This window comes from Solanum tuberosum, unplaced genomic scaffold, assembly GCF_000226075.1.
Source record: "Solanum tuberosum cultivar DM 1-3 516 R44 unplaced genomic scaffold, SolTub_3.0 scf00020, whole genome shotgun sequence".
NCBI lineage: Eukaryota > Viridiplantae > Streptophyta > Magnoliopsida > Solanales > Solanaceae > Solanum > Solanum tuberosum.
Genome location: NW_006238946.1, coordinates 1834784 through 1847608, shown reverse-complemented (window position 1 = coordinate 1847608; position 12825 = coordinate 1834784). Strand labels below are relative to the sequence as shown.

Below are 12825 nucleotides of genomic sequence, written 5' to 3'. Positions count from 1 at the left end.
CCAAAAAATCATAGGTTTGGGGGGGGGGGGGGGGAGGTATATGCCTATATCCTCCCAGTCCAACAAGAAAGACAATTCAAAACAGCAGATTTTGAATGATTGAATCAAAAAAATTTCTTGTTCCATAAACAATTTAAGTCAAACTGAACCAACATGTAAGATGAAACTAGATGAACCAAATAGCACTACGGTAGAGGCTGCAAAATAGGCTGAAAACAATGCAGCTGCTTTATAGACAAAGGGAAAAGCATAAACAAGGTATTATTCAAGTCATTCCTACCTAAGAGATGTTCCACTGGGATACATATCCATCACTAGCTTTGTCCACGCTATCGTACCACGGCCTTGAAGATTACTTCCCAACTGGTTCCGGTCGATTGCAATAACTACATCACCGTTTTTGCTTGAAGCAGGCTGTCTTTGCTTGATCATTTTACATCACAATAGGCAGAAAATAGTAGCAATTAGATAATTCTGCAGAACACTCCACATATTTACAGTTTGATATTTCACAGATATGGCAGGAGAATCCAGTAATTTACTTTCCATGTAAATAACCAGAAAGGAAATTCTCTTACTTTGAGGTAATTGATGCCCTATTACGTGATGCATCTGCCTCATTGACAGCCCTCATTGCATCAACAACATAGCTACATGTTCAATAAAAAATTATACTGATCACACAATGCAACTTTACTGGCTCTTCAGAGAAGTAGCACTGACGCGCATAAAGAATAACAATGGCCTGTAAATTGGAAAGTAAAGAGTGTGCATGAAATTACCCAGGAGAAGAACCTGAAGTGATGAAGTATTGAGCCAGTGTAGCAGCAAACAGGATCAAATAGACAGTTGTGTACCTTGAAGGCAAGGAAGAGGGTATCAGCAGTTTTACCAAAAACACCCAAGTAAAAGTAGAATCTCTACAAAAGCATTAAAAATGATCAAGATAGGACCACTTTGTTCCAACTCCATCATTTTCCTTTGGAATTGGGGACTCATTTGAATAGGATTATATCTAATTGGAGTATTGTTTTTCTTTTTGGTCAGATTATCCAAATATAGAAAGGCTTTCATTATTTTTAGATAGACTAAAGAGTAAATAGTACATCACATAAAACAGAAGAGGGGGTGCACTTTAGCAAGAACCATAATACAGGCATTGAACAAATTTCTCTACCAAGCTGAAAGACGTTGCTGCATAACTTAAGATTCTATCTTTTTTATTTAATGCACTGTATTGTGGTTCTAGCTAAAATATAACATGACGACTAATTCCTTCATAAGTTAGTTACTGATGAATTAGGCGAACCAAACAATAAAGTAAAGCGAGAGCAAATTATTAGGTGAACAAAGACTCATTGTTTGCACTGAATTTTTAGTTTTGCTCTCCCATCATCAATTTCCTCATAGGTGAACACTTGGCTCCTGCTAATTCTGAAGAAAAATAAAGACAACTTTTTCCCCAATAAGTAAAGTAAGGGCAAATACCATGGCTCTTCTTTAGTTTTATGAATCAAATCTTTGTCAAAGACAAATAGAACGCCCAGATAGATCAAGTGCAGCATCACCAACGCTATTCTCAAGCAACAAGTGGATCTCCGAGCTAAAAATTAATCAACCCAACAACCAAAAAAAAAAGAGAGTAAGGTTTAAAACATTAAAATTAAACTACGACGATAGAATAGATGAAAAAGTTGATACCGGGATCGGAGAGACATGGGGAAACGTGGAGACATCGGTCGGAGAAACGATCCAAGGTGTCGCGTGAGTGGCCAGCGCATAATGCTCCCATTTCACCTTCTTTGAAAAATTCATTCACTAGATAACACTTGTTTCTCAATACACATTCCTCGCCGTCTCCGAGTATACAATTTACGCGGCGGCCTTAATAATCAGTTGCAGGAACCAAGTGTTTTTCAGTTTAGTCTGAACTTATCGGAGAGTTGAAACTTGAAAACAACAAATCTAGAGAGATAATGTAGAGAGAGAAAGACTTTGGGTTCGGTCCAGAATTTGCCCGACGTTTGGAGCAAAGCTACTGAAAAAAACGAATCAACCCCTTCACTTTTCAAAATGTAACACTTGGCCCTCACTTATTTAGGGGTATTTTTTTTACTCGTGCCAAACTCCCAAATTTTGCTGATTTTGGAATGAATTACTATTTTCAAATGGACCTATAGAAAAAAATATTTTAAAAGAGCAATATAATTTGTATTTGGTTAAATTAATTGAAACAATCCTTTTGTTTAGTATTAGAAAAAGAGTTTGAGTTTGATTAATTATTTAACAAAGTGTATTTTTAAGAGTCAAGTTAACAAGAAAGATACTCAAAAATTAACTTAACAAGTTTTTGTATGAAGTAAAATAGAGAATTTATCTTAAATATCTATTGAGAGATTTTAATTAAAGTATTTCAATTTCATTTGTTAAAATGTAAAATATATAAAGGAGATGTGATTCACTCACAAATGTTTTGTGAGTTGCTTCAAAATCATTTTTAGATTTATGAGATTAAAAGTTTCTAAAACTTTAAATATACGAAGATGATGTTGGTTGCGTATTTATAAAGCCTAACTTCATACCTATATATATAAAGTTGACATAAATTCTAAGCTTGATATTTCCCTAACAAGATGTTTAAACTAATTAATTGGTGATGTATATATGTAGTACTTATTAGTTTGTTTATTTATTGTGATTTCGTTTTTAATTATTCTATTTTGTTTACTTAGAATATATAGATAAGTTGTGTCGATTTAGTTTTTACCATATTTATAGTGTGGATTTGCATGTTCAATGGCACTCAACCATATACATAATTAAACACTTCCTTTTGCATAAAAATACTCCCTCCATTTCATAATAATTAAATTGTTGAAACGTTTTTCATTTTTTAAATTAACTTAATTGTTCAATTTTGGGAAAATTGTATATAATAGCAAACTATTAATTCAAATTAAATGTCATAACCACAGTTTGATTTAATTGTACCCCGTAGCAAACTGTTGCTATTTCGCCTCTCTCCCTGGTGAATCTCGCTCGCCACTCTCGGCAGTCTCTCCCTCACCTCTCTCGCTTTTATACAAACGCAAATGTATAAAATGCATTTATGTTTGTATAAAGCGAGAGAAAATTGTATATATACATATACTTTTCGTTCTCCGCTCTCCCCTCTCCCCTCTCCCAGATCTCGCTCGCCACTCTCCCAGATCTCCCTCGCCAATCTCTCCCTCGCCTCTCTCGCTTTATACAAACAGAAATGTATAAATTGTGTTTTCTGTTTGTATAAAGCGAGAGAAAATTGTATATACACATGCAAATATATATATCTTCGTCCTATACACTTATAATTATACAATACAAATATTCCCTTGTCAAGTTCTCTTTTGCCTTTCTCTCTTTCTCGCTTTATACAAACACATATTATACAATTGATTATTTTGTATATGTATACCGAAACAAATTATACAATTGCTTCTTTTGTATATATGTATATCAAAATAGCCAGCTTCTTTTGTATATATGTATATCTAAATAGCCAGCTTCTTTTGTATATATGTATAGCGAAATAGTCGGTTTCTTTTATATATATATATATATATATATAGCGAAATAGCCATAGCAAACATAAAGTTTGCTATGGAGCGCAATTATGCAAATTATAGCTATAACATACAAATATGATTTTTCTGTTTGCTATATGTGAAAGTTGTTCTTCAATTTTCAAGACTACTTTTAGAATGTTTTTCCAATTTATCCTTTATTAGTTAGTATTGGAATTAGTTATTAATTAATGTTTAGTTATTTTAACATAATTTTGATAATAATTAATAAGGGTAAAAATGAAAAGTTAAGCCTAATTTATGTCTTAATCTTCTTTTCTTAAAGGGCGTGAAACATCTCAATAATTCAATTAATATGAAATGACGGGAGTAGTATTTATTTTTTTCTAGTAACGTTAGGAGTCCTTTTTGTAAGGGTTGGTGCATCCAAAACCAAAAGCTCCTCTAAATCAACACACAAAATTTCATACAAGATAGACTTTGTCCATCAAGAAAAACGAATAGTTAAATACATGATTATTGCTTGAAAATTGTCTACAAATTAAATATATTTTAAATTACATTATGGAAATTGAATGTCCGATGAAATCACAATTCGAACATGCTAACTCAATCAATTCATCACTTCTCTCTTATTTTGGAAAGAGCAACTTCAAGGAATCAATTTTTTTTATTGGAAAATCTAATTTAGTGTAGTAGTAATTTTGACAAATGTATTCTTACATGCGCCTAATTAATCGATTTAGAGCTTATCAAATTGCATGTCCTTTTCTTTGGTGCTTGTAAATGTTGCTCCATCAAAGTGCAATGGACTATTATCTTTTGACTTGCCAATGATGAAAAAACGGATCTTAACTTCACATTAATTTGGCACATGTTTTTATGATGGCCTGCTTTAATTAGGAAATTAATAAAATAAAAAGATGCAATTTGTGGAGGATATTCATATTAGCTACTAGATTTTATTGATCTGGACATGATGATTAGCTAAAAGGGAATATACTCATAGTAAAACTGAGAAGGATGTACATTGTTTTTTTTACTAGACTAGAAGCGATACTCGTTTAGACAAGTAATTAATTAATAAATAACTCCATTTTGTTCACGTCGCCGCGACGACAACTAATTATTAACTCTAGAAGGATCTTCTTTGTTTGGTAGTTTATTAAAGATTAATTAATATTCTTATTCAATGAACTAATATCCCTATGCTAGTTTGTCGTCTGTTTTCAACTGGGAATGGCAGGGGTATCTTGATTATTCACCTCCTTATAATTAGTTTATGAGTGAAATATTGTTCGAAACGAATATATAATATATATTAAAAAATATTGATTTTAATATTTAAAAAATTTATAGGTGGAACAAATACGAGCATATATATATGAATGAAGTTACAAGTGAAGATAATTGTAGGTGAGGCAAGTAATTTTTACTATGATCATTCAACTTTTATTTTTGTTAAATCGAAGTTTAATTATATGAGTCGTTCTTTTATAATCAACAAAAAAAAAGAATTAATCAACTTTATTGCATACATATGCTGTCCCTAAATTAAAGTGAGATCATAAATTCTGAAGTATAGATTAATCAATATGTAGTTAATATAAGTGTACAAAGTAAATTTTAGCGAGGTAAATTAAACCAACTGGCCTAGGTTGATGATGTCATAACTTATAAGATTCTTCCATGTGGAATATTACGGCAATTTTTGACCTTTTGCTCTGGTCCATTTTTTCCAAGACTTACTTATAAATAAGTTCTGAGATGTAGCAAGATACTGAACTGAGAAACGAAAAAAAAACATACAAAAACTTTAAGCTCTCAAAAATGGTGAAGCTGGGAAATATTCTCTTACGATATAGCGTTATGATTTTCATGTTACATGTTATTATTTGGTCATCAAATAATTATAAGTTGATCGTCATGGCAGATGTACCAGCTATTTTTGTATTTGGCGATTCAACCGTAGATGTTGGAACTAATAATTATTTACATGGAAGTCTCGCTACAGCTAACAATCCTTACTACGGAATTGATTATCCACACCACGTTGCTACAGGAAGGTTTAGCAATGGCTATAACCCTGCAGATTTCATCGGTACGTATATTCAATATAATATAATGTCCCGTTTCAATATAATTATATTCACCTGTGTTTGTGATATTATTAGATTTTAAATACAAGATTTCGATATAGTTATTATTATTCATCGATATACTTTAGAATTAGACTAACAAGGAAATTAATGGTGATTGTTTAGCGAGGCATTTGGGTGATTATATAGAAAGCCCGCCAGCGTTTTTAGCCTTAGTTCAGAAACAGTCAACATTCAAGAGTGGCATACTTCGTGGTGTCAACTTTGCATCAGCAGGATCTGGCATTCTTGATGATACTGGAAATCAAGGATTTGTGAGATCTCAAAATTACTCTTAATACTCTCTTTTTGTCTCAATTTATGTGACAGTAAGGTGTGTCACATAAATTGAGACAAAGATATAGTATTCTTGTACAGATGTATTTATATAATAATTAAATGCTGATGATAGTTGATTAATTTAATAATCTATATTGTTGCAGCATAATGTTACATCACTTACTCGACAAATAGAACAATTCCAAACAGTATGTGGGAACATTACACAAATATTGGGAGATGTGAAAGGCTCAAAGCTGATTGCAAACGCGTTCTACTTTCTAAGTGTGGGAAGCAATGATTTCTTCGATCAATTTCGTTTCAATTACAATATATCTACACCTGAACTCATCGCTGATCTCAGCGATACTTTTACCATTCACTTACAGGTTACAATATTCGTTCCTATCTCTCAATTTAACTAGAGCTAGTATTATAAGGTTCTGTTTCCTTGTACAATTAATGAAAAGTTGAAAGATTAATTCTTTTTTAAAATGCAGAATTTATATAATCTAGGTGCAAGGAAATTTGGAATTTGTGGGATTCCAACGATTGGATGTCTTCCGGGTATACGTGCTGTAACACCTGGTGGTGCCTGTAACGAGACACTCAATGGTTATGCTCAAATATTTTTTAACACAACACTCAGTTTGCTGCAAGATTTCAGCTCAGCAAATCCAGGAATGAACTTTTCACTTGGAAATTATTTCTTGATGACCACGGGTGTTATTGATAATCCAGTTGCGTCAGGTAAATATTATAAAGATTAGGCATGAATGGATTGATATTTGAAATTAATTAGTTGAGGTCAACGCAAATTGAATAATTGTATAGGTTTCGTAGAAGTTGAAGGAGCATGCTGTGGTACGGGACCTTACAAAGGAGGCTATAAATGTACTCAAAATTCTGATGTTTGCAAAAAGCGCGATGAATACTTGTTCTGGGATTGGTTTCACCCAACTCAGAAAGCATCTGAAATGGCAGCTTTATCTCTTCTTTATGCAACTGGGCAGGAATTTGTGACGCCCATCAACTTCACTACATTGGCAACTATTCAACACTGAAACTATGAACTATATTAAATGTAACCAAAAGCAATGACATAAAACTGCTATGAGGGGGTAACAGCTAGTTAATTAGAACGGAACGTTCATCAATTATCAATAAAATTGATTATGGTCTAATTAAAAGGGGGTTATATTGTTTTGTTCCTCTTTGTAAAAATAATACATGGCCTTTTGTCTGATATTGTAATTAAAAACCATTGTTACATCCGACATATATTTGGTTTGTTTTATCGCTTTCCTGCTTAATTAGTTTTCTTGTTAAAAAAGAATCCTTGTTCTATGGACTATGTGCTCTACTGCTAATAAACCAATATGTCAAATATTATGAAGAACTAAATTAATATTTGGTGCCTTTTATGGTACTATTTGCAGATGCTAAATGAACATTTGAAATACTAGTGAAATATGAAAAAGATTGATGAGAGGAATAGTATTGCAAGTGAAATACTCCCTTTGTGTCCCAATAATATGAGAAATAAAAACTTTTGAAACTTGTGTGGTCTAAAATAAATTTTACTAGTAAAATTTTTTTTAGGTATAATTAGGCATAATGCTCTTTAACTTAGCCTTAACTTACATTTATTTCCTTCAACTTTGAGTATGCACAAGTAGACACTTCAATATATAGAGATGAACATCCTACATGCATGCCAATTTGAGTTCTATGTGTATTATGTCACATAGGGTATTTATGTGTCTACTTATTCAACTTTATACTAGCTTAAGTGCACACTTAAAGTTGAAGGGGATAACTATGAGATAAGGTCAAATTAAATGGCACATTTATGCGTGTATTATACCTATATAGATTATATGTTAATTTAAATGAGAATATATAGTGTCTTTTTTTGGGTTATAAACTTAAAAGAAAAGGGGAAGCAGAATATATTTATTCGCAAAACTTACCTAATATAACTTGTTTGGTCGGTGAACAAGTTACCTTTGAATTATAATACGAAAATTGTCGTCCTTCGCCCTTAATGATACCAACACAATACTAAGTCAATATCAGTAAATTAATTGGAGATATATAGTGTAATTGTTTAGTGGGGTATGAATATAAAGTGTTAGCAAATGCAGAAATAACAAAGCTTATGTTAGTTAGAAGATTCCAAGAATTAGTTACTAGCTGATGACATGGCAATAGTTAGTTATAAAGTTTGTTAGAGATATTTTGTATTCATTCATAGTAAGAGTAGTATATATAAGCATGTATGTACAGATTCACTGAATCAAGACATTAATACAATCTTCTTCCTTCTTCTTCTCTCAAATGCTCTGTGAATTCTCCAAGGCTTAATCTCTATTCATGGAGTTATCATGGTATCAGAGCCCACGATCGTAAATGATTAAACAACAAGTAGCTAAGCAAAAAGTGCTCAGATTCACCACTGTTCAAAGGTGAATTGAAAGAAAGCATCAAAAGTAAAGTTCAACAACAATGGCGAATGGAAGTGCATCTGAGGAGACAAGCACTGGAAATGGAAATGGAACTTCAACTCAAGTTGTATTCCCAGTAATTGATCACAATCATCCGTTATTTCTTCAACACACTGATACTCCAGGTAGTTCTCTGATCTCTCTGCAGTTAACTGGTTCAGAAAACTATGCTTTGTGGAGTAGGTCTTTTAGGATTGGATTGGTAGGGAAAAGCAAACTAGGCTTTGTAGATGGGCGATTTCCTAAGTCCATGTTTGAACCAATTCTGTTTGATCAGTGGGAAAAGTGCAATGATGTAGTATTAAGCTGGATTATGAATGTTGTACGACCAGGACTCCTAAGCACTATAGTGTATGCTTCAGATGCACTAAAAGTGTGGCTAGATTTGAGAGAGAGGTTTGATACAGTAAATGGATCTAGGATTTTTCAATTGTATAGAGAGATTCACACACTTATGCAGAGAACTATGTCTGTTGCTGACTATCATTCTAGGCTAAGAGATCTGTGAGAGGAGTACGATGCTCTTATGCCTTGTCCTAGTTGTCCCTGTCCAGAGTCGACGAAATTTGGTGAACACTGTAACTATCAAAGACTCTTACAGTTTCTTATGGGACTAAATGAGTCCTACTCAACTCCTAGAAGTCAGATTCTCATTATAAGTCCAATGCCAACACTTAACAAGGCTTATGCCCTTATTATTGACCAAGAGAGTCAGAGAAATCTAACCAGTTCTGCTTCTAATAGCTCAGGGGTGATAGAAGGAACAACAATGTATACTCATAGAAGCAACACCTACAGTGGTGAAACAGTTACATCTAAAAACTCATTTCCAAGTGGTGCAGGTGGTTCATATTCAGGAGGATCTGGTGGTAGATATAGCAGTGGTGCCAGTAGTTCTGGAGGAAGCTACAAAGCCAGGAAGTCATTGCTTGTGTGTGAGCATTGTGGGTGCAAAGGTCATTCTAGGGAACAGTGCTATAAGATTGTTGGATATCTTGCAGATTTCAAATCTAAAAGGAAGCCAAATGTGTATGCTAATCAAGCTACTGCTTCAGAAGAGAGTGGAAATAACTCATATCAATCAGGAGTTGGTGCAAGATCAAATAGTGGTGCATTCTTCACTTCAGATCAATACCAGCAGCTATTACAACTACTCACAAAGTTTAGAGAAGACAAGGTAGGAGAGTCCTTTGCAAACATTGCAACTGTTGCAAATGCAGATAGCTCTCTTACAGCTTTATCTTGTAGTAGTAGTTGTAGCAGTAAATGGATTATTGATACAAGAGCCTCTCATCATATTACATCTAACGTGGACCTTGTTGACAAAGCAACGAAGACACATTCTCATACAGATAGTAAAGTACACCTACCAAATGGAAAAAATGCATCAGTATCTCATGTTGGAAGGTCTTATGTATTCACAAACAACTCCATATCTAATGTTCTCTTTATCCCTGAGTTCAAATGCAACTTGTTGTCAGTTTCAAAACTCACCAAAGAATTACATTGTATGGTAGCATTCTTTCTTGATTTTTGCATTTTCCAAGACCTCTCCACTGATCAGGTGAAGGGGATTGGTAAAGAAGAGCATGGCCTTTACATCTTTCATGAAGAATCAAGTCACAAGTCTAGTTCACAGCAGTTAGTTCACACTACTAGTGTATCTCCTGTATCTGATCAGTCTGTTTCTAGTAATGTTTGGCATAGGAGATTAGGACATGCTCCGATTGATGTAATAAGGAGGCATGAGTCTCTCAAATCCCTAAACTTCACAGATTGTTCTCATTGCACTGTGTGCCCTGTAGCTAAACAATCTAAACTTCCATTCCCTTTAAGTGTTCATAACACTACTGCTGTATTTGAATTGATTCATTGTGATCTGTGGGGACCTTATAAAGTTCCTATGCACAATGGAAAGAAGTATTTTGTTACAATTGTAGATGACTTCAACAGCTATACATGGGTTTTTTTTATTGCTTCAAAAGCTGATTCAATAGTTGTTCTACGGAATTTTCTTACAAGAGTTCAAAACTTATTTTCCACAAGTGTTAAAACATTCAGGTCTGATAATGGCTGTGAGTTTCTCAGCACTGCGTTTCAAACTCTATTGAGTAACATGGGCATTCTACATCAGACTACTTGTGTGTATACCCCACAGCAAAATGGGGTTGCTGAAAGAAAGCACAGAACCATTCTTGATATGGCCAGAGCTTTACGGTTTCAAGCTTCTATACCTTTGAGATTCTGGGGGGAATGTGTTCTCACTGCTGTTTATATTTTAAACAGAATCCCTACAAAATTACTAGGCTACAAATCCTCCTTTGAAAAATTGTACAGGCATCCTCCAGACTTGGCTCATCTCAAGGTGTTTGGGTATTTGTGCTATGCTGCAAGTCCTCAGAAACCTGATAAGTTTTCTGCACGAGCTAAAACCTAATAAGTTTTCTGCAAGAGTTGTTCCTACTGTGTTTATGGGATACTCCTCCACACAAAAGGGCTATATTCTTTATAATATTCATGCCAAAATGCTCTCTGTAAATAGGCATGTGGTGTTTCAAGAAGATTTGTTTCCTTACAGACATCTCCAAGCCTCACCTAATGCTATGTTTTCAATTATGGACTATGTCTCTCCTGTACCACCTCCAGTGATTTAATCCTCACCTTCTTCCTTTGTTGATTGTGCTAGAACAGCCTCACCTGAGTCTACTGGTGTGCTCCCTCCAGCTACTGAGGTGATTCCTCCAGCTCCTGCAGTGCTTTCTCCAGCTCCTGAGGTGCTTCCTAGAAGGTCATCCAGGTCCACCAAGCCCCCTCTATGGCTGCAGGACTTTGTTTCTAAGCTTAAGTCTACTGCATGTTCTTATTCACTAGCAGATCACATGTCCTACAATCACTTGTCTTCGACATATAGAATGGCCTTGAGTGCTTACTCAGCTGTTTCTGAACCTAGCTCATTTAAGGATGCTACTGATCCTAAATGGAGACAGGCTATGCAAGCAAAGATTGATGCTCTGGAAAGCAATAAGACTTGGAGCATAGTGGATCTGCCACCTGGCAAGAGGCCTATTAGCTGCAAATGGATATATAAAATTAAGTACTTAGCCTTTGGGAAGGTTGAAAGGTACAAGGCCAGACTTGTGGCTCGAGGTTTTAGTCAACAAGAAGGGCTTGATTATGGTGAGACTTTTAGTCTTGTGGCAAAGATGGTGACTGTCCGGTCTGTGGTTACTTTGGCTGCTTCCAAATGATGGTTTATATATCAGATGGATGTCCACAATGCTTTCTTAAATGGTGATTTGCATGAAGAAGTCTACATGGACATTCCCTGTGGTTTTGCTAGACAGGGAGAGCGTCACAATGTCTGTAAACTCCACAAGTCATTATATGGCTTGAAACAAGCACCTCGACAATGGAACATGAAGTTAACTGAGGCACTAGTCCAGATGGGGTTCAAACAAAGTCATTATGACTACTCTCTATTCACAAAGCAAAGTGTGGATGATATTGTGGTGATATTGGTGTATGTAGATGATATTCTAGTCACTGGAAGCAACCACCAACTCCTATGTAATACAAGACAGGAAATTCAAAAGAAGTTCAAAATGAAGGACCTAGGGGAATTAAAATTCTTCTTAGGCATTGAGTTTTCTAGATCAGACAAGGTCATCCTAATGACACAGAGGAAATATGCTTTGGAGCTGCTGTTTGAAACTGGACTAGGATGAGCAAAGCCAGTTCATACACCTTTGGAGATGAACAAAAGACTCACATCAATTCAATATGATGAGCATGTGAATGGTTCAAGTCCTGACCATGATAAACCACTTGCTAATCCTGAAATGTATCAAAAGTTGGTAGGAAAACTTCTTTATTTGACTATGACTAGGCCGGATCTTGCTTTTACTACACAAGTTCTTAGCCAGTTCATGCATTGTCCTAAAGAGTCACATATGGAGGCAACATTAAGAGCAGTAAAATACATCAAAGAAACACCTGGTCTAGGATTACTAATGCCAGCAGAACAAACTACACAGCTAATAGCTTACTGCGACTCTGACTGGGGAGGCATGTCTTGAAACAAGAAAATCAGTTACAGGGTATTTAGTGAAGTTTGGAGGAGGATTAATATCATGGAAGTCTAAGAAGCAAGGACTGTGTCAAGAAGCTCAGCTGAGGCAGAATTCAGGAGCATGGCCACATGTGCAGCTGAAATAACCTGGTTGATAGGCTTATACAAAGAGTTGGGAATCAATATAACAGTACCAGTAAAAATGGTATGTGATAGCAAAGCAGCAATACAAATAGCAGCTAATCCTATCTTCCATGAGCGTACAAAAC

The 12825-nt window shown here is 34.8% G+C and overlaps 2 protein-coding genes across 3 annotated transcripts in view; one reads left to right on the top strand and one right to left on the bottom strand.

Annotated features, from left to right (window-relative positions):
• The window catches only part of LOC102583577 (protein S-acyltransferase 10), a 7008-nt gene extending 4974 nt beyond the window's left edge, over positions 1–2034 (bottom strand). For both annotated transcript variants that reach the window (XR_001472359.1, XM_006340740.2), the window contains exons 1-5: positions 1702–2034; positions 1489–1603; positions 783–857; positions 579–650; positions 281–418 (exon numbers count right to left, since the gene is read on the bottom strand). Coding sequence is in view for 1 of the 2 variants with exons in the window: in XM_006340740.2 (XP_006340802.1) it covers positions 281–418; positions 579–650; positions 783–857; positions 1489–1603; positions 1702–1792 (491 nt within the window). In the remaining variant the exon portion in view is untranslated. The remainder of the gene's footprint in view (positions 1–280; positions 419–578; positions 651–782; positions 858–1488; positions 1604–1701) is intronic.
• Positions 2035–5489: 3455 nt separating this feature from the next.
• Positions 5490–7044, top strand: LOC102603336 (GDSL esterase/lipase At5g33370-like). Its single transcript, XM_006340887.1, has 5 exons — positions 5490–5664; positions 5828–5976; positions 6145–6369; positions 6481–6730; positions 6815–7044. Exons 1-5 carry the CDS (start codon positions 5490–5492, stop codon positions 7042–7044), a joined length of 1029 nt encoding a protein of 342 aa, XP_006340949.1.
• The last annotated feature ends 5781 nt before the right edge of the window (positions 7045–12825 follow it).

Coding starts and splice junctions, on each gene's coding strand:
- LOC102603336 (XM_006340887.1), top strand. CDS start 5,490: ATGGCAGATGTACCAGCTATTTTTGTATTTGGCGATTCAACCGTAGAT. Junction 5,665..5,827: donor TAACCCTGCAGATTTCATCG/GTACGTATATTC, acceptor GTGATTGTTTAG/CGAGGCATTTGGGTGATTAT. Junction 6,370..6,480: donor CTTTTACCATTCACTTACAG/GTTACAATATTC, acceptor TTTAAAATGCAG/AATTTATATAATCTAGGTGC.